General features: G+C 35.8%; 1 protein-coding gene across 3 annotated transcripts in view; it reads left to right on the top strand.

Moving 5' to 3' along the window:
- The first annotated feature begins 3280 nt into the window (after positions 1–3280).
- Positions 3281–27399, top strand: part of LOC150085037 (homeobox protein Meis1-like) — a 247349-nt gene continuing 223230 nt past the window's right edge. For 2 of the 3 annotated variants that reach the window (XM_090376745.1, XM_090376747.1), the window contains exons 1-3: positions 3281–4108; positions 4939–5080; positions 27125–27175. In XM_090376745.1, the coding sequence (XP_090232871.1) occupies positions 3843–4108; positions 4939–5080; positions 27125–27175 (459 nt within the window). In that variant the 5' untranslated portion in view covers positions 3281–3842. Of the gene's footprint in view, positions 4109–4938; positions 5081–27124; positions 27176–27232; positions 27284–27399 lie in introns of all 3 variants that reach the window. The other variant, XM_090376746.1, reaches the window with a different exon arrangement.

Genomic DNA, 27399 nt, shown 5'->3' on the forward strand with positions numbered 1-27399 from the left:
TTCCAAGAGATTAGGGAACTGAGAGATCGGTAAAGGCAACAGACGAATTTAAGAGAATAAGGTACAGAGATTTTAAGCCAGAGAAGATCAAAAAGTGGAGATTCCAAATTACTGTCTGACAGGAAATATCAGAGAGGACATAAGTACCACCTTTGAAGCGAATGGAATCGTACAGCGAATAATTGGGACTCTTTCAGAAAAAGAGGGATGGGCGGCTATTCTACCAACTGTGCTGCCCACGAGGGCACGATTTTATGCATCTATCTGGCGTAGTCTTTCGACTGTTGCTGTCCAAGTTTGGACTAGTCCCCTTGACCTTTATCGTAACCTTTGGTTTTGGATTAAGAATTCCATCAAAAATTTTAAGAATAGAGTTAAATTTTAGTTCAGATCAAAAGAAAGAAAAATCAAGGTGCTTCAACGAATTGGTTAACATTTGGCAGACCAGGTGGGATACTTGTCTACTTGTTGATGCAGCCAGACATTTCCTTCCTGAGGTGCCTTTTGTTATGTCCAAATCAATCAATCTTCATTATAGAATCTTCCTTTTTTGTAACTGGCCACGAATAACTTCATCAAAAATTGTTTAAACTGGTACTTCACCATACAGATACTTGTTTCTGTGGTTTCAAAGAGGACTGATGCCATCTTCTTTTTGATTGCTCCATCTACAGTGACATTCGGCATCAACTCAAGCTAATCACCTGACCACGTAGATCTTCTCCTCCAGACTAAGAACTACTTTTCAGCCTTCCAGGAATTCGTCATTGGGGTGTTTGCTCGTAGGAAATGCCTTCTTTGCAGTAGCCCTATGCCACTAATGTCTTTTTTTTCCCACCCTGGCTTAGGCCACCAGGATCCTTTCTCACAACAGGTCTTGCACTGTTTGTTGCAGTAGGCGATCTCCTTGTAGTTCAACAGTGTAGATCGTAGGGCCGACCTACCTTTCCGTTTCGAGATGAGTACCTGGTGATTTCTGCTTCTGGATGGCTAAACGGCCAGAAAAACTCAACAACATAACATGCATGAAGAACACAAACACGTCTGGTCTTTTTACAGAGCATTGTAAGTGACACGAGGCGGAGTTGAACCATTGTTATATTTTCACACCTGAAAGAATGTCTGTGACAAACCTCAGGGATCCAACTCTGTTGATCTTTCATCACCAACGATCCTTCAGAGTACATGGTCAATGTTAATTGCGTCCTACGCACCTCAATCACAATTTGGTGATGGTATCCTCTCTACTGGAGCTTCTATCTTGTCCATTCTCAGCTTCATGTCGTTTGATGTTACAAGAATGCAATTTGGCGATGTGTTGGATCCTTGCTGTGCATAAATTTTCATCTTCCCAAATGTCCACCACCAGTTCCTTAAATGCTGATATTCAGGTAATTCTGTAGTGGGACAAAAATGACAGTTAATATCAATCCTTCCAAAACACAGCGCCCTCTTAAACTCCGAAATCTACTACTCCTATTCTTATCTTCGGTGATACCCAAATTTGTAGACAAGACCACATAACCTCTACACCCTAGCTTATAATCTCTCTTGCAATAAGGCCATCACAAATATTGCGTCCTCTGAGTTTTCTCTTTTCGCTCTGGGCCTTATTTTTCTTCTAAAGAACTACTCACTCTACAAATCTGAAATCCACCCTACCCTGGAATATTTTTTCCACATCTTGGAGTATGCTCCCAAAACCTCCCCTAAGCTCTTAGGTGTTAACCAGAAGAGGTCATTCAGGTTAATTTATAACTCATCTCTTAAAGATTCTCTTTGGTCTCTAAGACACACGCCATCAGTTTCCACTGCTCGTATTTTCATATTGAAAAGACAAGTGAGGATACTTCCATGGTCCTCTTCTGGATTGGCATCTGCAATATCCTCACTAATATCCAAACCAGTCCAAAACAGTTGTCCCAACCAGACATCCATTTACTGGCCACATCCAGACTCATAGATCTAACTTTTCCTTTTGCTTTGTCCTCATGGTGAGCACAGTTGGTTTAATCACCATCCTCTCCACAGCGGATGGAAAAGAACTGAGTTCAAATCCGCTCAATGATGTGTGGAATTTTTATGGGTCTTTTTCAAACGTGACTGAGTTATTCGGTCTCAAGCGAGGGGTTGCTTATGTGCCTAAAGCCTTACAACAAAAAAACTGGTCAAGATCCGGAAATATACTTTTCATCAAAAGCCATTAAAGCTAGTTGTGTGGTAGTACCGATGATGGATTGAGGGTTGAGAAACTGAAAGTTGTTTGCAGCTTTCTAACCGAATCCTAAAGTAGCCAAATGATGGTTATGGTAGTACGCAAGTTTGAACGGACCGTAGTTCGAGACCACGTGACTGCTAAATATCTGCAATGTTTTTGTGTTCTCTTGAAACCTGCTTTGACCATGCTAGCCCCTGTCTTGTGTGGCTCTCACACGCTTTGCAGGGGCCATCTCTGTGTAGGGATATTTTTCCAAAAATAAATTGAAAATAAGGCTTATTTTAAATGGGAAAAAATATTAAAGAATGAAATATATAATTTCAAACATAGGAAACAAAAAATAAAGGTGGCTCTTAGAAAATTAATAAGCCCTTATATCCGAGGTAATTTTTTGAGGGAGGGTAGACTGACCCCTTCGATCCCCTTCTCATTAAAACATCACCGGCAGACGCATAGTTCAATTTAATCCAAGTGCGGTTGAAGAGTATTTTGGGCCCAAGCGCACTGCTCCCTAAACAGGAGAGAGAGAAAGATGGAGAGGGTTGGGGTGGAGTGGATAAGTCTATCTGTATTTATGTATACGTGCTGCGAAAGTAATTTGACCATTTATCACTATAAGCATGCTTCAGAGCCAGGCGAAAGTTGCCGATAAAATTTGTTTTTGAATGTCAATGACTGATGCCCGGTGGACCAATTTATATTTTATGTTCTTGCAGTGTATTAAAGGGAAACGCGTTTGTTATGCCACGTGCGCCTGCTGTACCCAAAGAATTCCTACTTGGAGTGTTCGCTTCTTAAGACGCTCACTTTGTATTAATTAAGCATTGGCCGTAGTAGTGCGTTTTCTCCGTCATAAGCAGACTCCAGTATTGGCAGACCACCCCCACCGAACGCTGCGTTCTCCAAAAACGCTGGAACTCTTCTAAGGCAATACATCAACGACCTTGTAGCAACGCCAAATAGCCTCCCGCCAGCAGCGAGTGCGTCCAATCGGCTTGAAGCAGTAGCGCGTTGCGAGGGAGAACACCAACGCCATCTACCGAGCTAACCCCGAGGAGAAATGGTACCGCCCGATGCCTCGGTGTCGTGAGTGTAGGACGCGGGTTCCGTGGTTTCCCTGATTTTGTTCAACTGTGCGAGCATCGCTTCACTTTTCACACTCTCCGAAAGATCCCCAAAGATTGAAGCCTTTCTAGCGAGGGAACTGTAAATGCTCGCGCACTTTGAAGACCCCCTCCTGCAGCCCGACACCGAAGTGTGCTGAAGTCGACAAACTTGGGACTGGCTCGGGGCAGGCCCATGGACAAGTGACAGCTCATTCATTAGCGCAGTTACGGACAACGCTGTGATTGACAGGTCACCGCTACGGCAGGGGTCACGCACGGATTTCCATCTGTGCACTGGACGGGACGGGCCACGATCGACGAACTTTTTACGAATTTAGGAGACATCTTTTGCTGTTTTTTTTTTTTTTTTTCTTCTTCTTCTCATCTGTCCTACGCTTCACCGTGGCTGACATCGTGTGGATTTGCCGTGGACTAACGCCGACCCTGATGCCTTCTGAGCTGCTCATGGCACAGCGGGTGAGGGCCGTTTTGTCATGCTTTACGGCAACCTTTGATTTATGAAGCTACCCGTCTGTACAACCGGCTTCAATTCTGTCATGCAGTACGATGATGGGATCCCCCATTATGGGGCCATGGACGGGCCAACGTCCATCTACGACCCACACGCTCACCGGTCCATGCAGACGCTGACCCACACACCGCATATGAACCATGGACCCTCGATGCATCAATACCATAGCAACCATGTGTCAGGGGTCATGTCCAACCACATTATGGGTTCTGTTCCAGACGTCCACAAGAGAGACAAAGACGCTATTTATGGGTGAGTGGACATTTTCTGTACGATTTTCTCCTAAAATATTTCTTTAGCCAGTTCATTCCTCCCCCTTCGAACATTTACAGGGGTTAAGATAACACGTGATCTACTTTAATATGCGCGTTAAGTTAATACTTCAGCCTTTTGCCTTAATTATCCACGTGACCTAAGTTTAAGAGGAGTCCAATTAAAAATAACAAAAGCGAATGAAAATTTCCGTTTTCTGCTACTTACTGAAACTTGCACCATCTTTTGACTTTTTCTCGATTTTTTTGCGCAGTTGTTTTCCTCCTCCTCTAAGTTCGTCTGTTTACACTCACCAGGCTCAACTACCCTATCAGTTTTGCCCGATACATTCGCCTCCTCTTCTAACAATATTTCCTCCCCCCTTCCTCCTTATTTATAGCTTTACTAGTGTCTCTAGATGAGACGTTAAAAATTAAGACAGATCGCTGCGTTCACTTAGAGTCTTTACGCAAAATCCATCGGTCTCAAGCGTTCATAACAAAACCGCGTCTCTAAGCCTAAACGAAAGACCATGTGAGCTACCCTAAGCTTCCCAGGCGGAAGGCTTAGCGACTAGTCTGGGTATTTCCCATTCCCATCACATGCCGCCTACCAAACAAGGACTCCTGGTGGCCGAGTCGGCAAGCCGCGCTCAGCGACGGCTTGTATGCTTCGCGCCGTACCAAGATGGCTGACGATCGCCCGGTACGGGAGCCACTTTTTAGTCCGTAGCTTAACAAACGATAATACTTTACTTCACACTTAATCACTTGCCTTGTTATTGTCATTGTAGTTTTCTGATGGCGTTTCTCGCCTTTCGTTCTTTCTAGACATCCCCTGTTTCCGCTATTGGCCTTGATTTTCGAGAAATGCGAGCTAGCGACCTGCACGCCACGGGAACCAGGCATAGCTGGGGGAGACGTATGCTCTTCCGAATCTTTCAACGAAGACATAGCGGTGTTCGCCAAACAGGTGTTGTTTCTTTAATTACTGCCTTTTTTTAATTAGTGATTTGTACGTAATATTCAAGCGTCTGTAATGTGGATATGACCTTTGACATCGTACAAAATATGCGCGCTACTGTACAGACTGCGTAACCGCACGCACGCACAAGGGTAAAATAGTATCGCGAAGAAAAACGAAGCAGAAGAAGTTAATGAAATTGACAAATTTTAAGTCAACTTCATTGTTTAATATTCGTACCAAACGACTGTGAGCTTCCAATTGTTCAGCACGAGCTCGATTGGCATTTAAGTTTATGTCAATTTCATTAACTTTATTGTTTAACGCTCGTGCCAAACGCGAGCTTTCGATTGTCTAGCGCAAGCTACATTGGCATTTAAGTTTTTGTTTATGTCAATTTCACTAACTTCAATGCTCGTGCCAAACGATTGTGAGCTTCCAATTGTTTAGCATGTTCGCTTGGCATTTAAGCTTTTATGTCAATTTCATTAACTTCATTTTTTTAATGCTCGTGAGCTTCTAATTGTTTAGCGCGAGCTAGATTGGCATTTAAATTTTTGTTTATGCCAATTTCATTAGCTCGCGCCAAACGATTGTGAGCTTCCTATTATTTAGCACGAGCTCGAATAGCATTTTAAGTTTCTGTTTATGCCAATTTCATTAACTTTATTGTTCGATGCTCCTGCCAGACGATCATGAGCTTCCAATTGTTTAGCGCCTTCTGGAAGTTAAACTGAACTGAAATTCACATTCATTGTTTACTTTGAAGTAGAAAGTGAAAATCGTTCGTTTGGTATAACCTTCGTCGTCTGAACAGACCTTTAACGTTTTGGCACACTTTTTGAAGACGCTGTGGTTAGAATGTTTGATTTCTCAAGAGGCCCGGGTGATATTGGTAAACGGCCGTTGCTAAGAGATTACCGAAAACTGATAAATAACCTCCGTATCTGTGCGCAGCCGAGTAAGATTTCATTGCGGACCACAAACAGCAGGGAGGCGAAATGAACGAGAGGGAGATCGCAGCACCCGTAGCTACGGGACTGAATAAATGTTCGCTGTGTTATCGAAAAAAAGAGCAAGAATCCCCGGCACAAAACTGGAATTACAACTAACCGTGATTGTAAGGGCCGAAATTTCAAGAAAAATCATCCAAAATAGTTTCGGTTAGCTTAAGGATTAGATGCACGTGCTGCGCTTTGCACCTTGTCCGACCAGGGTGTATTATGAATGCCGTACAGTGTGTCGCAGTCGGTGTGCCGACCTCGCCGACCGTTCCCTCTGCGCACTTATCTTCGAGGCTCGGGTATGCACGATTTGATCTTTTGCCCCTGTAAGCCAAGTTTGTTTTATTTTTGAGTTATACCACGCTGAGATTATCTTCCCACCCCCCACAATACAGTCAACTTAGCGAATTGTTCTTGTATTGGCTGACAACAAGAATTCTTCAGCAATATATTCAGCTCGTCTGCACGAAATATCGAGTTCAAATCGTCTGCCATCGGCGCTGTTCTTTAGTAGTGAAGATTATTCATGGTTCAGACCACGCCTATACTTTTTTTTAGGAAGTATCAATATTTATCGAACTTGAAAGTATTTAATTCATCCAAATAATTTCCAATGTTTATAAATTCATCTTCACTGTCAAATCTGGTTTGGTATTCAGAAGATAGCATCCATAGAAACAGCCATTGTCCACTTTGGTCCTCATTAAAATTTTATCACCAGATCAAAAAATTGATGTCAGATGATTGTTGTATAATCGGAAATGATCTAGAACTGGTCCGATTGAGGACCAATAAATGTGGAGTGAAAAGAGAGAAGATTCATGTAATCATTATTCTAACCATCCCTCTTGTTACATTAATTTTCGGTTCCATGCGTTACACTCTTGAACCAATAGGAAAGAAAACACATCAGAGTACTTGGGTCAAAACCATCCGATAGTAGCATTGGGATTTTAATTAAAATTCGATGAAAATCCTGTTTGCGTGCAGCTGTGCCAACTGAACCCAGCTAAGTATATCTTAGAGATGTTCTGCAAGAGTCACAACATTTCTTGGGTTTCTCTCAGAACACCAAGAATCGCTGACTTCTCTAAATAAACTAGGAGAGCAGTCCAGAATCCTTACAATAAGAAGCAGCCGAAATAACTGTGTTCAGGAGAAAGGTCTCGCAAAAGTTAAGCAGCTGCTAAGTGAAAAGGAAGATTAATATCTGAGTAAGAAAACAAATCTTTTGGACGTAGTGAGTTAATCTGACTCTTCCATGATTGCTATTAAAAGTTTAGACTATGTGAGCAGAAAAAATGACATTAGCTCGCACAGCTCTTGATAACACCACTCTTGACAGAAGAGATTTATGAAAGTTATCCATGGTAAACAGATCCCAGACTCCTTGCTATTCCAAGATACATGGAAGTACAGATAGACAGGTAGTTTGAATTTAGAATTCTCCAATAGCTGTCTGAAAAATCGAGAGTTTCATTTGTTCAAGTAGACAGAAGTCTACCAACAATTTGATTTGTTCAAGAGGACAGAAGTCTGAAATTAACAAATTTAACTTTAGTAGGAAGATAGTCTGAAATCGGCAATTTGATTTGTTCAAGAAGAGAGTCTTGAACACACACAGCTCTTCTGATAACGCCACTCTTGACAAGAGATTTTTAAAAGTTATCCATTGTAAACAGATCCTAGACTCCAAATGCTTGCTATTTCAATATACATGGAAGTACAGATAGACAGATAGTTTGAATTTAGAATTTTCCATTAGCTAAGTCTAAAAAACCGAAAGTTTGATTTCTTCAGGTAGACAGAAGTCTAGTCTATAGACAATTTGATTTGTTCAAGAAGAGAGTCTTGAACACATACACAGCTCTTTTAATAACGCCAATCTTGACAGAAGAGATCTATAAAAGTTATCCATTGGCAAACAGATCCCAGACGCCAATCCCTAGCTATTTCAATATACATGGAAGTATAGATAGACAGATAGTTTGAATTTAGAATTTTCCATTAGCTAAATCTGAAAAATCGAGAGTTTCATTTGTTCAAGAAGACAGAAGTCTGAAATTAACAAATTTAACTTGAACTAAGAAGGCAGTCTGAAATCAGCAATTTTAAATTGAACTTGACTAGGAAGGCAGTCTGAAATCTACAAATTGAACTTGACTAGGAAGGCAGTCTGAAATGTACAATTCGATTTGTTCAAGAAGGCAGAAGTCTGAAATCAACGAATTGAACTTGACTAGGAAGGCAGTCTGAAATCAACAAATTTAAATTGAACTTGACTAAGAAGGCAGTCTGAAATCTACAATTTGATTTGTTCAGGAAGACAGAAATCTGCAATTGACAATTTAATATTTTAAATGAAGAAAAGTCTGAAAGTCTTAAAATTGAAAATTATGAAGGCTATTGAACCATTTGGGATATTTTCTACTCCTGCGAAGGCAAACTCGTTTAATTTTCTTGATTTAAGATAAGACCATCTTTTGAGCATTAAAAATATCAAACTCCTTTCTTAAATACCACGATAAGAAATCATCAACTCTAGTAAGATTCTTTAATCTTCGTTTACTCAGTACGTTGGTCTTTAATAAAAGTATTTTTTAACCATAACTTTTAAAAGACGTAACTCCTTAATTACACAATTTTAAGAATAATTTAAAAGAGCATCGAGTTGGTATACAAGATTTTAATAAAGACTTTAATTTTACCTTAAAAAAAACTCGAACGCATTTTTAATGTAAACATCATCTGCGAAAAAAGAAAAGAAAGGATAAGTCTCTCCTGGATGTTATCATTTCTCCACTATAACAAAATATCACACATCTTTAATAATAGATTGAAAGATGTTTTTTGTATGCGATGATTTCCTTAACGAAAATGAGTAGAAAATATCCCAAATGGTTCAATAGCCACGGGGATGACAATTACTTTATTTTTTAGTGGCTGGAGCTTGGCAAAGAGCTCCTCGCCAAGACTATTCATAATGCAGCCACTCTTCCTTTTTTATTGTTCGTATTTTTATAACAATAAATGATCTTTGGGTTTTAACGCACAAAAACGCTATAAATGTACAGCTGAACGCCTGTTCTTTGGTTCTGAGAGAAAATGGCAAATGACACCCCTTGATGAGTTCGCTTATGTTGAATTGAAAATGTTATTTTCAAATGATGCTTCTAAATGTAGTTGCTTATGAAGGTAATAATGAGTTTTTGAAGAAGTCGGAAGAGTCTCCTTGGTATACTTATAGAGATTTAAAACGTGTCCATGGTAAAGCTGTTTATCGATTCTTGTTTACAAAAACGGTTGATAAAAAATCTTATCACGTGATCGATTGTTGGTAAATTTGTGAAGATTAAGATGAAGGACACCTGAAAAGAATATTAAACGCCACTGAGGAGCATAACGAAATAAAAACCACCAATAATCTTAAAGTTCAAAAAATTCAAACTTTACAGAAAAATTGGGAGTAATCAATCTGTTCAAAATTAGCCCACCAATGAAAGGCAATCTTTGTTTTGGTAAAATACGAAATAGCTTAGATCAACTCTAATATAAGTTCTTATTTTATTTCAATGAATCCATGGGTGACAATACATGAACTCCACACATCGAATAAATCCACAGATCGAATGAATCCGTCTAACATCAGCACACCAATCAAATGGAATCTTCGTTTTGGTAAAATACGAAATACTTTGGATCAACTCTAATATAAGTTCTTATTTTATTTCAATGAATCCATGGGTGACAATACATGAACTCCACACATCGAATAAATCCACAGATCGAATGAATCCGTCTAAAATCAGCACACCAATCAAATGCAATATTCGTTTTGGTAAAATACGAAATACTTTGGATCAACTCTAATATAAGTTCTTATTTTATTTCAATGAATCCATGGTTGACAATACATAAACTGCACACATCGAATGAATCCGTCTAACATCAGCACACCAATCAAATGGAATCTTCGTTTTGGTAAAATACGAAATACTTTGGATCAACTCTAATATAAGTTCTTATTTTATTTCAATGAATCCATGGGTGACAATACATGAACTCCACACATCGAATAAATCCACAGATCGAATGAATCCGTCTAAAATCAGCACACCAATCAAATGCAATATTCGTTTTGGTAAAATACGAAATACTTTGGATCAACTCTAATATAAGTTCTTATTTTATTTCAATGAATCCATCAGTGACAAAACTCCAAACATCGAATCCACAGATCGAATGAATCCATCTACAATCAAAAGTAATCTTTATTTTGGTAAAATACGAAATAGCTTAGATCAACTCTAATATAAATTCTTATTTTATGTCAATGAATCCATCAGTGACAACAGATGAACTCCACACATCCAATGAATCTATCTCCGTTAATTTTTGTATCCATTTTCAGTAATTTTTGAGAATTCTTCAAGGTTCTAAAGTATTTCCAAAGATACTTTAAAAATACAACAATGCCTCTATCTTTCTTTAATACGAGAAGCTTTTATTGTCCTTTTAAGATGCCAAATCATTTCAAGAGAGGTTCGCCATTAAAAAGAGCTTTGCAGAAATTATTTGAATTTTACGCAAACATTCGCCTTTACCTCACATCTACCTTCCACTCTCTCAGTAATGCTTCAGACACATTCTTACCGAGTTCTGACTCCCTCAAACATCACTGCGCTGTACTCCCGTTTCTTATTTGTGCTAAAGGGAAGAAAAGAATATTCCATTTGCATCATCATGCTGATTTTTTTCCTTCAAAGAGCCCATTATGCACCAGGGATGCAAGGGTGCATAAAAAGAACGCGTGTCAATTGCAAATGTTATTCAAGTGGATTTTTATTTATTTTTTAGAAACTCCCAAGCCATTTTAAAGTACGAATTAAACAAACAATAGAGAGAAAGAATAAATTCTACTTTGAAAACTAGCTGATGGAAGTTGTAACTAACCTTATGGTTATTAACAACCAACAAAACGCTGCATAAATAACTTCTTATTTATTCAAACTTCGTGTATTCATACAAAAGTGTAGGAGAATTTTCAAAATTTTAGTCAAATCAATCAATATATAAAATTGGCAATTTGATTATCCTTAAAAATTCATAACAAAGGCTTCAGGACATATTTCCAGCGCCATCGTACGCACACCAAGATAGAATCTAATAGTTCTACTAATCATTTAACTCATTAATTAACAGGGATGACAGATTAAGGTTACAGTGGAGTCAAATTTGCTCTGTTCATCGTTAGAAGGGACTAGGATTTCACTGATGAGATAGGAGTTCAAATGGTTGAATGTCATCAAATTCGGCACATTCGTAATGAAGTTAGCGAATAACCGCGGTTTAAAATCGTTATATGGAGTATTTTGGTTGATTAAACGAGAGTTTTATTGCGCAGCCTACTTTTTGTTTCCTATAGGCAGCTAATAAAAAAAAGGCAGTTAGTATCTAAGATACTAACAGCCACGGAGTAATATAAGTTAATGTATCTATTTGACATAAAAATCGGGATATTTATGTTAAATTTAAAAGCAGTAACTAGATAGAAGTTAATTAATACACAATGAACTTCGAAGTTCAATCTGTGTTCAAAATCTACTAAAATTTATAGCTCGATTTTCAAGGAAAGTCAGAAATTGGGAGCTAGATTTTAAAGCAAAGTCTGAAATCGGCAAATTGATATGTTCAGAGAAAAGTCTAAAATCGGCAGATTTATATGTTCAGAGAAAAGTCTAAAATCGGCAAATTGATATGTTCGGAGAAAAATCTAAAATCGGCAGATTTATATGTTCAGAGAAAAGTCTAAAATCGGCAAATTGATATGTTCAGAGAAAAGTCTAAAATCGGCAATTTGATTAACTCAAGCTGATTAATCTGAAATTAAACCTGTTTCGTTCAAAATTGATACTATATACGAGGTACATTCATCATCCACTTCTTTTAATCTATTATTCTGTTAAACGTTTAATTACGCCACTTCTTTTATTTATTTTCTTTACTGCAAATTACGATTTTAAAGATCAGTTATTGAACAATAACTCCAAATGCCTGCCTTTGATTTCAAACACATTAATTTCCAGAATCTAAATCTACTAAAATTTACAGCTCGATTTTCAATCAAGATCAAGAATCCTGTAACCGGGAACTTGATTTTAAAGCAAAGTCTGAAAATGAACCCTAATTTCATTCAACACGAGACAAATTCATGATCCACTTCTTTTAATCTATTAAAATTTAAACAATTTCATAAATAAACGTTTAATTATGCCACTTCTTTCATTTGTCTTCTATACTACAAATTACGATTTTAAAGATTAGTTATTGTACAATAACTCCAAATACCTGCCTCTGATTCCAAACATACATTAATTTCAAGAATCAAAATCTACTAAAACTTATAGCTCTATTTTCAATCAAAGTCTGAAATCGGGAGCTCGATTTTAAAGCAAAAATCTAAAATCGGCAAATTGAAGTTCAGAGAAAAGCCTAAAATCGGAAATTTGATTAACTCAAACCGATTACTCTGAAATGAACCCTTAATTTAATTCAAAATTGGTACTCTATACGTGACAAATTCATGATCCACTTCTATTAATCTATTAAAATTTTAAAAAATTTCATAAATAGACGTTTAATTACGGAACGTCTTTCATTTGTTTTCTGTACTGCAAATTACGGTTTTAGAGATCAGTTATTGAACAATAACTTCAAATGCCTGCCTCTGATTTCAAACACAGATTAATTTCAAGAATCAAAATCTAATAAAATTTACAGTTCGATTTTCAATCGAAGTCTGAAATCGGGAGCTCAATTTTCAAGCAAAGTCTGAAATCGGCAAATATGTTCAGAGAAAAGTCTAAAATCGTCAATTTGATTAACTCAAGCCGATTAATCTGAAATGAACCCTAATTTCACTCAAAATTGGCACTATACAGGAGACACATTCATGATCCAGGTCTTTTAATCTATTAAAATTAAAAATTTTCATAAATTAATGTTTAATTACGCCACTTCTTTCATTTGTTTTCTATACTGCAAATTACGATTTTAAAGATCAGTTATTGAACAATAACTTCAAATGCCTGCCTCTGATTTCAAACACACATTAATTTCAAGAATCAAAATAGAATAAGAATAAATTCGAAGAATCAAAATCTACTAAAATTTACAGCTCGGTTTTCAATCAAAGTCTGCAATCGGGAGCTCGATTTTCAAGCAAAGTCTGCAATCGGGAGCTCGATTTTCAAGCAAAGTCTAAAATCGGGAGCTCGATTTTCAAGCAAATTCTAAAATCGGGAGCTCGATTTTCAAGCAAAGTCTGAAATCGGCAAATATAATATGTTCAGAGAAAAATCTAAAGTCGCCAATTTAATTAACTCAAGCCGATTAATCTGAAATGAACCCTAATTTTGTTCAAAATTGCCACTATACACACGAAACATTCATGATCAACTTCTTTTAATCTATTAAAGTTAAAATTTTTCATAAATAAACGTTTAATTACGCAACTTCTTTCATTTGTTTTCTATACTACAAATTACGATTTTAAAGATCAGTTATTGTACAATAACTCCAAATGCCTGCCTCTGATTTCAAACACACATTAATTTCAAATTCGCTTAATAAAGCCTCACGTTGTCGCAATTATTAATCTCTGTCAAAACTGGTTGAAACATATCTAACTTGCAAACATTTATAATCCAGTGAAGGGGTCTGGAGAAACGTGAATCCATCCTCGTGTGAAACAAGATACCTACAAAGTCCTGTGTTTGTGATAGACGAGAAAATCACTCACACAAGTGAGTGCGAAGGCACGAGATAAATCAAGTGACAAATCTAACCCATGAACTGATTATTAGTCCAATTCATTATTATCGCATCCCCAGAAATTAGCAATTACCTTCTTATGTATGTAGACTACTTCTTAAATATTTGCTGTTCCATGCTCAATTTGTAAGTGAAAATAATTTGGGACTCTTTTTTTGGATCAAGATGCACAAAAAAGTAGGTATAAATCCTCAATTATCCGGACGCAGTTGGTAAACAGAAATCGTGTAGTAATTTAAGGAAGGGAGATGGGAGACAGTGCAAGCAAGCTTTAAGATGGGGCAGATGGTGCTATCCAATTAAACATATCCTTTCATTAAGACTATTAGAGAGGTCTAATTTGAAGCCATTATTTCCCAGTGTATAATCACCTACCAGGTGCTTCTTAAACATTACAAGTTAGATGGGTTCGTCTTAGAACTAAAGCATTTAGTTATTTTAATGAAATGCCCCGTGAAGCCATGCAAATGTAATGATCTTATTTAAACAACCCCTTTGCTTAAAAAAAAAAGAGAAAGAAAAGAAACAGGAAATCAATCAAAGATACGTGCTAGGGATGAATTGGAGAAAAAAAATCAATTTATGGTGGTTAAAAAATTCTTTTTTTTTTATAGTTCAATACCTGAACTTTTTATTGAAGTAGAAATTTTAGGATTAATCAGTTAATCAATACTGCTAGTAACGCAGACTTGAACATCCCTTCTACTTGAACTACTATAAATATTTACACTTACCTTAGTCACCTACATAGCATTTAGCCATACCTTAATTAGTTAAGTTTGCAGAGTATAATGGCTGTTGTCTAAGATTCAAGCCATAAGGGAACTTACCACGCAATTATTCTCTATGTATTGGCGTCTAACGTGTGGCTAAACCACGTTTCTGTCTTACCATGAGGGGTAGAATATTGTAGATGGGGGCCGGGCAGAGAGGAACTGACCTTAAGAAAGGATAGGGTGATTCTATAAATAATCCGAACATAATGGTAAACGTGGGGAGAGAATTGTGGTAGAATATGGCTTTCACGGGAGGTATTTTTAGACACATTCGCTGACGGACATCCAGTTAAGAAAAATCCGTAACTCCTCAACGGATCTGTGCGAAGACCCTAAACATATCATAGCTCGGACACCAGCCATACAACTCACTATATATAGATCTTCAGCTAGATCCATATAGGTTATGTTCTTTCGAAGTCATTTTTAGGAAATATAGTACACGTGAGAGAGAGCCATTTACGTGTGTAGGGCCTCTTAAAACGCCTTAAGAAAAATCCTTTTCTTTTTTAGTTTGTGCTAAATTTAATAATAAGGAATGACACGAAAGGTTTTTGTGTTTACAAAAGTTGGAAGTTATTTTGGTGAGAAAGACCGGCGCAGATTCGTCTTTTTGAAAACAGAATGGTTTACAGATTTTCATGTCCGATTGAAATGAAGTTCAGGAAATGTTCAGCCATTTTCTCTGAGTTGATTATAAGAGAACATGAGATTGAACTTTTTCGACTCTAAGGCCTACCACTGAACATTGAAAATTGCTCTATGATTTAAATCATTGTAAATGTTTATTAATTCTGTTAACCGAGTAACCCTAATCATTTTTGGAGACATTGCTGCTTAGGGATTCGTTTTCTGCACTACTTTAAGATTCTTTCCTTTTCCAAAAAGTTTAAAATATATTTAAGCACTTTTTAAAAATTTATCAGGCAAAGAACAGATTATCGATCTTAAGATATTTTTACCCAATCACGTTCATACCTGGTTTAATGTTCGAAATTTTAGCCCAACCAAAACAAGAAAGAAAAAATATCTGAACGCTGTAAGGCAGTAAATAAATGTGGGCACATGGGCACACACACACACACACACAAGCACACGGTTACCGTGCCAAGAGTTCGGCTACATGGTTTTATTCTTCAAGTCACGATTTCTACAAACGCTAGGACCTCATGAAAAGGTTAACTTACAGGCTGGTAAACCGCAAACAGCGCAACAACGGCTTAGCGCTAATACGTCCAAGAATTCTGGTGCGAAATAAACACACATACATGCTTTAATCTAGAAGGATTAAGTTTATAGGCTTTGCGTTGGCAAAGAACCCTGTAAATTATTTACAACGGCAATCTTCGACTATCAAACACTCCATCATTAAGACATAAATGTATAACCTCGTGAACAGTCTTCTTTGATCACGTTATTAATGAAATAGAGAAAAGGCTGTCGATTTTCTCAACTCCTACAGCTACTGGAGCTCCTCCTATGGTGGAATGTCGAGAAATTATATTCAAAATCCCTAAAAATTACTCAACAAACCGGGTTCTTTAAGCCTAAAATTTTCTTGAAGACAAACATGGACTCGCTTATTTTGATTTCTCAAACGTCCATCACGGGATTGTTTTAGGGTGGTTAAGGCCTTCAGTGCGTTTTTATCAATGAGATGTTTGAACTGTGGATAGCAACAAAGTATCAGTCATACCTTGATGGTAAACGGAACTTTTGTAACTATCCGCTTAATATTCGGAACGCACCGTTGGCCATTAATTTTTCATCCAGAACGTGGTTATTGAAATAATGCGACAAAACATGGAATAGATACTATTGTACATTGGTACTACAATGAATACGTGTTAGGAGAACTGCACGCAAAGGGGAAACACTAAAAACGACTTGCATTTGACTACTCTATCATATGCAACCAAGACAATTAATTTTGATATTTATCTTCCAGTAGATGTAAACTTAAGATTAGAAACAATCTTGATTCTTATCTACGGATACCAGACCAGCTTAGGACTATGAAAATAGTTGCCGATTTAGTTGTTTACATAGATGTAAATGTGGAACCCAAAACGTATAATCGGTTTTATATTAATTCACAAAAACGCTTGAAATGGTACAAGGTTTGTCTCTGATTGGAAAAGATCATTTTTACCATTTTCAGGAGAGATACTGATTAAAATATAATTAGTATCCTTGGATCACTAACTTCTGAAATTCAGTAATTTTTTTTTAAAATTGCATTGCAGGAATCATGGTCAATAGTTGGATTATATGAATTCCTGATTTGAAGGGATTTTGGGCGATAATTCCTGATTTGCAGATGCCTTGGGTGCCGATTCCTGATTTGCAGGAAACTTGAGCAAACGAACTGATAATAATTCCTGATTTGCAGGCCACGTGAGCGCTAAACTCCTGATTTGCTGAAATCGTGGTTGATGATCCTTGATTTGCAGAAAAATCGTGGTTGCTGATCGCTGAATAATTTTTATTAGTATTTTAAATGTTCAGCACTTTTCTTAGAGTGGATTAGGTCACATTATTACCTTCCAGACGGGGCCCCAAGTTAGACGAGCTCATTTCTCTGAGGGGACAAAGAGATCATTTCATTTGGACCTTGAGTAATCTCTGACATGATCACTACGATTGAGAATTAGCGGATATATTTGAAAAACTCAACAGTCATAGGTAATTTATGTCCTAGATGGCGCTCAGTGCTAAGAATTTATACATTCTTTTTTAAAGTCTTAGATTTTTCTTTATTGTAGATTGCTTAAAGTATAATTATTTTATATAATCATCGAGTAGGTTGTGCTGACTGAATTTGCAATGTACCATTAAGACACAAACTGTCAAAGGGGTTTGGAAACCAGCTGTGACGCCATCATTCTTTCATTCTAAAACATCAAACCCTTCTGTAACTCCCTGACGTTTGTGCTGTCAGGTGGAAGCAGATCCTCAAAATAATGAAACTAGGTCTTCCATAATAACATCGCTCTCAAAGGAATCAAAAGCAGACTTAACCTAGTTAGTGATTAGCAGCTTGTCACAGTAAATACGGTACCAGCTTCTTTGCTGGGGGGAGAGGGGAGCAGGCGGGCTTACACCTGGAAGACAAACAAACTCGTAGTTGTTGCCAGACATGGAACTTCATTTGATTGGGTCACCTGCTAAGCCTTATCTAATCAAAATAAATTGCGTGTTAAATCTGCATAGCAATTACAGTCTGCTGGGTCCCTATTTCGTCATTATCAGACCCCCCCTACCTTAAGACAGATTTTTATCCTAAAAGATAATTCCTATCGACACTGTCTTTACGTTATCTATAATCACAGATTGACGAAATGGGTTCTTAAAACGTTTCGCTAATTGGGAGCTCATCAGTTTTAAATTTTTTCCTTCCAAGAAAAATAACTGAAATTATTCTTTAACTAAATCTTAGAAAATTAGTGTTTAGTAAAGCGGAAAGAAATTTTACCACTCCCTCTTTTAATGTTAGTAACTTCACATTATTTTTTTAATGTTTGATGTATATAAAAAAAGAGAAATATTCCGGCTTCCATCCACTAATCAAAAATGTCGCCGTTTTCAAAGTGGTAACTTCCGATTTTCTAAGAGCCCATACGTCCATGTGGCAGATTTTGTGCATTTTTCAGTGCAGAAAAACAGGTCGGATGTCTTGTGGCAAAGTCTATGTGACATGTACACGGCAATGTGTTGACTATTGATAAGAGGTGAATGATAAATGGCCCCAGTATGACAACACACCACTAGCAAGTCATTTGACAGCCAGTGTTACTGGAGCAAAGACGAGATCTACTAGATGCTACTTACAATGTGATTTTAAAATGATGTAAGAAAAAGTGAAAGGAAAAAGGAGGAAATATAAAGTAACACCAAAAGAATATCGTGGTTCAGTTGTGGAAGCTAGTTGGACTTCATCCTTTTTTTGATATAGACAAGGAATCCCTTGACTTTTTTTTTACCTACTAACAAATAAAGATAAAAAATAATCATATCAAAAACTATAGTATATAGTCCATCTATCGGTCGACCTACGTTTCGGTCGGCTAACAGATGGACTATCATCAGAGGTTTAACTAAATTTTCACAATTACGTTTCATTGTTGTTTAAATCCATAGAGTCAATTTCAAGGAAAAAATGCTACACTCATATAAACATTTGTAATTTTTGGCGCCTGTTGGCATTTTTCTTTTTAAAAAAAAAAAATAAGGGACGGGCATTGGAACTTGTGCAAATTATTCGCGGTAAAAATTTGTACGAAAAATTATTTTTTATCACTTCTAGAGACAATGAACAGGAAGGTGAAAAATACTCTACATGAATTTTTACAATTTAGTATATAGTTCATCTATTATAAACGTTCGACCTACGTTTCGGTCGGCTAACAGATGGACTATCATCAGAGGTTTAACTAAATTTTCACAATTACGTTTCATTGTTGTTTAAATACATAAAGTCAATTTCAAGGAAAAATGCTACACTCATGTAAATATTCGTAATTTTTGGCGCCTTCTTTTTTAAAAAAAATAAGGGACGGGCATTGGAACTTGTGCAAATTTTTCGCGGAAAAAATTTGTACGAAACATTAATTTTTATCGCTTCTAGAGACAATGAACAGGAAACTAAAAAATTCTCTACATGAATTTTTACACTTTTCTATTTTCTATCGATTTTCTATAGATTGTAGCCTCGCAGCCAGGTTACCTTTCTGTAATAAAGCCCTGGGAATAGAGTTCTTTGCACGTCTTCTCCAACACATGTGCACAGGCAAACCGTAAATGGTTCCCACGCAACAGACACGTCCTCCAAGCACGCACATGGGCATTTGGGGCCAGTAAGCCAGAAGAACCCACTTGTGACTTTAAAAGCCAAGAAGGGTCAATTTGTTTTATGAAGTTTCCGTTTGTTGCAGCAGTTTCAGTCTGCTTTTTTACGATAACAGATTGTATTAGAAGTCGAAAATTACTGTTTTGTGAGCACCATCTAGCGGAGGATTTTATATAAGAGGTCTAACGTCACGTGCATAGCTGGCAAAACAATTATTTCATTTTTCTGATTAGTACATCTTAAAATGTAAACATTTCAGTGATTCATAGCCACGTAACAGCTAAATATCATTAACGATTGTTGAAATTACTAATTGGAAGTTCGTCTGACGTACAGGTTGTGTTGGAGTAGAAACAGACTGTTTTTTGTTAGCAAACGATTTCATTGTTCAAAACAAGTTTGGTAAATATTGAAATTAACATCAAGTTCTCGCGCTAACTGACGCAATAATATTGAATTTTCCAGCGCATGTCTCCAGAGCTAGCAGACGATAATTTGACTGTTGTAATTAGTTCATTTCAAAACATTGAACTACCAACAATACACATTTTAAACAGACAGCGAAATTAACAAGTGGTTCTCGCGAGAAGAGCAAAAGACGATTTTCATTGGCAGACGATTTCATTGTTGGTACATTTCGACATATCGTTCTATTAACCAGAAGAAAAAAAAGCGAAATAATTGTAGTTGATGGAGCAGATCAATTAAACTGCGTTTTGGGGAACTACAGTGGAGTTTAAACTGCTCAAGGCCCAGCGGTGGTAACCGACCCATTCTTAATGAGCACTACCCTCACCTTAAGACCTAGCGCTAATAATGAAAGCATCCACTTTTGCCAAGCCCATATTCCCCATGAAACGATCTACCCATCCCTGAAAAGCAGGAGAGGAAAAAAAAAAAAGGACGCAAACACACCGGTTATTCCGATGGGCGAGATCGTGAAGCGAATTTTTGCATAAATTACCACAAGTGAGTGAGCGAATGCACTAAACAAGACATTAGTATGTAATTGGACCACCCCGGGTGTACAAGTTGCCCTCAAGCTTTTTGTCCCACATCTGATGCGCATATTCTAATTTCATAGCTACCAGCCTCTCGACAACAACGACATCTCCCAGTGTTTGCGTATAAGGGGAAACAATTGTTTTGAGAATTCCCCCCAGTATTCTTTTGAAATGATTTGAAAGAAAGGAAGAGATATCTTTCTCGGCAACGCTGTCAAATCTTTTGCTGCAATTAAGGGAAAATCGCCAGTAGAAATGACAGTAAATTTAATCGTACTAACAATAGAAATCACAATAATTTCGACATACAACAATAGAAAGGACAGAAAATTTCATGGTAACAACAAGAGAAATCGGAATAAATTTAATCTTACTAACAATAGAAACTGAACAGTAGTCACAGTAAATTTCATCTTATCAACAATTGAAATAACAGTAAATTTGATTATATCAACAAGAGAAGTCACAATAATTTAATCTTACCAACAATGGAAATCATAAATTTAATCGTACCAACAATGAAATAACAATAAATTTCATCGTACCAACAATGAAATAACAATAAATTTCATCGTACCAACAATGGGAATAACAATAAATTTCATCTTACCAATAATGGAAATCATAAATTTAATCGTACCAACAATAGAAATAACAATAAATTTCATCGTACCAACAATGGAAATCATAATAAATTTCATCGTACCAACAATGGAAATAACAATAAATTTCATCTTACCAACAATTGAAATAACAATAAATTTTATCGTACCAACAATGGAAATAACAATAAATTTCATCTTACCAACAATTGAAATTACAATAAATTTCATCTTACCAACAATGGTAATCACAATAAATTTCATCTTACCAACAATTGAAATTACAATAAATTTCATCTTACAACAATGGTAATCACAATAAATTTCACCGTACCAACAATAGAAATAAATTTCATTTTAACATCAATTGAAATTGCAGTACATTTTATCTTACCAAAAACAGAATTGGCAGTACCAACTCTCTTGTTGATTTCTCTTAATCACGATAATTTCATCTTACTAAGAATAGATATCACAATAAAGGTAATCTTACCAACAATGGAAATCGCAGTAAGCTTCATCATACTAACAATAGAAATCACAATAATTTCATCTTACCAACAATGGAAATCACAATAAATTTCATTTTGCTAACAATAGAAGAGGCAGCAAACTTCATCTTTAACAACAATAGAAAAGGTACTAAATTTCATCTTAACAACAATAGAAAAGGCAGTAAATTTCATAGTACCAATAAGAGAAACCACAATAATTTCATTTTACCAACAATAGAAATTACAGTAAATTTTATCATATTAAGAAGGGAAATCACAATAATTTCATCTTAACAACAATAGCAATCTCAGTAAACGTCGTCGTAATAACAATAGAAATCACAATAAGTTCATTTGACCAACAATAGACATCACAATAAATTTAATCTTGCTGAGAGTAGAAATCACAATAAATTTAATCTCACCAGCAATAGAAACCACATTAAATTTCATCTTACCAACAATAGACATGATGATAGATCGCGCTAACAATAGATGGAAAGAAAAACAGATATTAAAAATAGCTTCATCAATATTAGATCTAATTCTAGAAAACAGAGGCTACAGAAACACGCCATGGAGACGTTTAAAGATATTAAATATATAATTCACTCAAATTACTAGTATTTTCGCTTATTGCTTAGTCTTACCATTTGATTGGTCACTAGCCTCTGATTTTTAAATAGTTTATTCGTATTTTCATCTGTCATTTTGTTAGTATTATGGTTTTATATCTCAATACAGTACTAGGAGCTGCGTATCTGTGAATGGGAGGGATTGTATGGACAAATAAATACATCTTTCTAATGAGTCTTTCCAATTGTAGGATGCGCTACATTTTAAATTGTAGATGATCACTTAAGCAATACATTTTAAATTGTAGATGATCACTCATTTGTGAGAAGTCTCTCAAAGGTCATATCCATATTTTGACGATCAAATTTTTAAGGTGTTTTATTTTGATTTATGTTATATTACTTGACTGGATCCTGAAAGCAATGCCCATGGAACAAAAAAGCCTTCCTATTTGAATCCATGGTTATTGTTTCCAGTATCCGTTTTTATTAGTATAAGTACAAAATCTTTATTTTTATTGTGGAAAAATCAACGTGGATAAATGAAAATTATAATTTTTAAATTAAAATTCTATTATGATTGTTGCAGTTGTTCTTAAATATGCATTCACTGTTTGAAATAAAAATGAACGTATGGATCTGTTGAGTAAAGTTCTTAATGGAAGACTTTGGCTGTTTGCACAAATCACCATTAATTGTGTGACTGGAATATAATTTATCACTATAAACGCGTAACGTGCATAGCCGATTTTTCAAAGTACAAAAAAAATGACAGGTTTGTAAGCACAAGCTAGACGATGTTTAAATTTAGCTAATTATCTTTTTTTTTGAACCAGACGATTATGTTTAGCACATAACTAATCGTCAATTTCTTTAAATCAGATCATTTTATTTATCTAATTGTCACTTTCTCTAAACCAGACGATTTTGTTTAGCACACAACTAATTGCCACTTTTTTCTAAACCACACGCTTTATGTTTAGCACTAGCTAACTCACTTTGTGTGAACCAGACGATTATGTTTAGCATGTAACTAATTGTAAATTTCTTTAAATCAGATGTTTTTATTTAGCTAATTGTCACTTTCTTTAAACCAGACGATTATATTTAGCACACAACTAATTGCCACTTTTATCTAAACCAGACGATTATGTTTAGCATTAGCTAACTCACTTTTTGTGAACCAGACGATTATATTTAGCGTACAGCTAATTTTCAGTTTCTTTAAACCAAATGATTACACTAAGCATTAGTTAACTGTCACTGAATATATTTAGCGTATAGCAAATTATCACTTCCTCTAAATTAGACGATTGTTTAGCAAATTTTCACTTTTTGTTAACCAATCGAATATGTTTAGCATATAGCTAATTATCACTTTTTCTGAACCAGACGATTGTGTTTAGCGTACAGCTAATTGTCACTTTTTCTGAACCAAACGACTGCATTTTTTGCGTATAGCTAATTGACACTTTCTCCAAACTAGACGATTATGTTTAGCAAATTGTCACTTTTTTCTAAACCACACGCTTTATGTTTACCATTAGTTCTCTCTTACTGAACCATTCCATTTTATTTATGTTTAGCATATAGCTAATTGTCGTTTTTTCTAAACTAGACGATTATGTTTAGCTAACAACTAATTTTCAATTTTTCTGAACCAGACAATTATATTTAGCGTTAGCTGTCACTTTTTTGTGAGCCATACGATTATGTTTAGCATATAGCTAATTGTCACTTTTTCTGAACCAAAAAAATTGTGCTTAGCGTATAGCTAATTGACACCTCTCTAAACCAGGCGATTATGTTTAGCAAATTGTCACTTTTTTCTAAACCACAAGCTTATTTTTAGCATTAGCTAACTGTCTCTTTTACTGAACCATTCGAGTTTATTTATGTTTAGCATATAGCTAATTTCCACTTTCTCTGAACCAGATGAACATATTTAGCATATAGCTAATTGTGACTTTTCTAAACTAGACGATTATGTTTAGCAAATAACTGTTACTTTTTCTGAACCAGACAATTATGTTTAGTATATAGCAATTTTCACTTTTTCTAAACCAGACGACTGTGTTTAGCGTATAGCTAACTGTCACTTTTTCTAAACCAAACGACTGCCTTTAGCTTATAGCTAATTTTCACTTTTTCTAAACCAGACGATTATGTTCAGCATATAGCTAATTGTCAGTTTCTTTGAACCTGATTATTATATTTAGCGTATAGCTAATTGTCAGTATTTTTAAAGTAGACGATTATGTTTAGCAGATAACTGTCACTTTTTCTGAACCAGACGATTATGTTTAGTGTTAGCTGTCACTTTTTCTGAAATCTACGATTATGTTTAGCATATAGCAATTTTCCGTTTTTCTAAATCAGACGACTACGTTTAGCGTATAGCTAATTGTCACTTTTTCTGAATCAGACGAATGGTTTTAGCTTATTGCTAATTGTCACTTTCTCTAAACCAGATGATTATATTTAGCATATAGCTAATTGTCAGTTTCTTTAAACCAAATGATTAACTTTAGCCAACTGTCACTTTTTCTAAGCCGTCGATTTTATTTATTTATTCGATTTTATTTATGTTTAGCATATAGCTAATTGCCACTTTCTTTGAACCAGATGAATATATTTAGCGTATAGCTAATTACCAGTTTTTCTGAATCAGACGATTATGTTTAGTGTTAGTTGTCATTGTTTCTGAGCCACACGATTAGTGTTAACAGTCACTTTTTCTGAACCAGACGATTATATTTAGCTTATAGAAATTTTCACTTTTTCTAAACCAGACGACTGTGTTTAGCGTATATCTAATTTTCACTTTCTCTAAACCAGACGATTATGTTTAGCATACAGCTAATTGTCACTTTTTTTAAACCAGACGATTATGTTTAGTGTATAGGCAATTGTCACTTTCTCTAAACCAGACGATTTTGTTTAACAAATTGTCATTTTTTCTGAACCAGACGATTATGTTTAGCATAAAACTAAGTGGCATTTTTTAGAATACAATAAAAATAGGTTTTTAAGCAGAAACTGTCCAATAAAATGAAGGATTTTGTTTTAATTGGCATTATTGACACAAAATTCGATTTAGGACTCAATGGACTATTGAAAGGAATCTATTGTTTTCATAAACTCTTATGTAATACCATTAATTGCAAATATAAATGTATTGTTTTGAAGGGATGTTTATAATTTAAAAAATTGAGTTGACATTTTAAGAGATTGATGTTTAGAGGTACGGCTGGAGATTTGGGGTCTTCCAACTCCTCCTGAGTAAATGATACAAATTTATTTTGTGATTTTTTCCTAAAAAAAACTATTTTTTGGAGTGACTTAACTTATAGATCGCTATCCACTTAGGTTTCGCATCCCTCACAGAGAAATCTTGTAAAGTCTCTTTTCACCATTATTCTATCTTTCTCTTACGCCAATCAGCTTCACTTGAAACTTCTGTTTTCCAGTCCAATTTCAGGGCCTCCCAATGCTAATCTCCGTGTTCCTGTCATTTTAACTTCAGGGGCACTTTTATAAATTCCCCTCCTTAAACGTATATTCTCAGCTTTTAAACCCATTTCTAGGTTGCCGTCAAAGATGGGTTTCCATCTCCTTTCCTCCATATTCACTCTTACGACTCAAGCGCCCTCTGTGGAATATAAGCGAATAAATACATTACGTTTCGGTTCCTGCTGGTCCCCTTCTCAGTACGTTGATGTTGTTTTCCACAATTTTAGGACATATCGGGAAGAAAATATTGGCTTAGTAACCAACTACAGGTCACAAAAAAAGTAAATGAAATGAATATTAAGTATACCAGATGTCGCTTCAGTTGAAAAAGATGATGAATTTAAGTTTATCCGTTTAAATAAGGTGGACATTTTCAGTTTTTTTCTGTCCATCGGATGGTTTTAAGCGCCATTTTTTAAACACTCTCTCCTCTGACGAAGCCTGAAGTAGGCGAAACAGACAATTGGATATTTATCGTATTTGATCGAATAAAATGTATCTTGTACAACTAAAATTGAAATACTTTAGTTCGTGTGTTGAAGAGAGGTTCATGCAGTCATAACTTTGCAGTTTTATGTACCAGAGAGTTATTGATTTCCGATTCAAATTTAAAAATGGTGGTCTGCCTTGATGGGTAGCTACAGAAAGTGGTAGACAGCATTAATCTAGTAGTTCAATATCACAAGGCATCAAAGGATCGTGTTGTTATCCAGAAGCCTTGTTCCATATTGGTCATTTCAACCAAAATTATTTGCCACAATCCAAATGCCAATTTGGCCCTAACATTTTTTGGTGAAGACCTTGCATCTCCAGCCAAAGCAGAAATTGCATTTTAAAACCTTAACCAATTTTCATCATATAGATAAGAAATAGTTCGGCTGGACGTTGGGACTATAACTAAAAATGATAATTACTAGAATCTGTTTGAATAATATTATTTTTTCTCTAGGTTAAGTGTTTCAAGTTTTAATCTGGTTTTTTTTAATCAATTTGCACCTTTTTCCATATTTTTTCAACACCATATAGATCTTAACCCTTTCCAGAAATTAATTGCTGATAATTCTGAAATAAGAATACGTGGGAATTCAACCTGAAATGGTAATTAAATGCCAATTCCTGTTGTAAGAAATGCATTAATTACGTTAACGTTTCAATAGTGATTACACACTCTCTTCCTCAGAGTGTGCATCTTCTTAATGTATCATTTAATTCGAACAAAGCAGTGGTTTTGGGAAAGGGTTAATGTTTATTTGAGTTATGCATGCCATCTAAATCGTTCTATCTTTCTCTTTCTCTTCTCTTCTTCTCTCTCTCTCTCTCTCTCTCTCTCTCTCTCTCTCTCGGGTTTTGTCTTCTGCACTTTGATGCTTCCGGCAGTTTTACTATGTATCATTCAATTTCAGATAATGGCTGAAAACCCTCAATATACCTCAGATGAAGAGTTAGACACTCTAGTAAGTATGTTTTCTTCCATACTCTTTCTGATTCTATCTTTGTTACTTACTTTGCAGATTAGACAAGAAAAACCTTATTACGTACCAAACCCAGAATTAGACAGCCTAGTAAGTATGTTTTTTGTTTTTAATCCCTACTGTAGCTGCCACAACTACACAATTCACTAGTGCCCCCTCTAGTGTTAGCTCATGTAAACAACAAACATGTTCAGACACGTTTCGGG

The sequence above is a fragment of the Mastigoproctus giganteus genome, chromosome 6, assembly GCF_048544385.1.
Source record: "Mastigoproctus giganteus isolate SK-2022 chromosome 6, ASM4854438v1, whole genome shotgun sequence".
NCBI lineage: Eukaryota > Metazoa > Arthropoda > Arachnida > Uropygi > Thelyphonidae > Mastigoproctus > Mastigoproctus giganteus.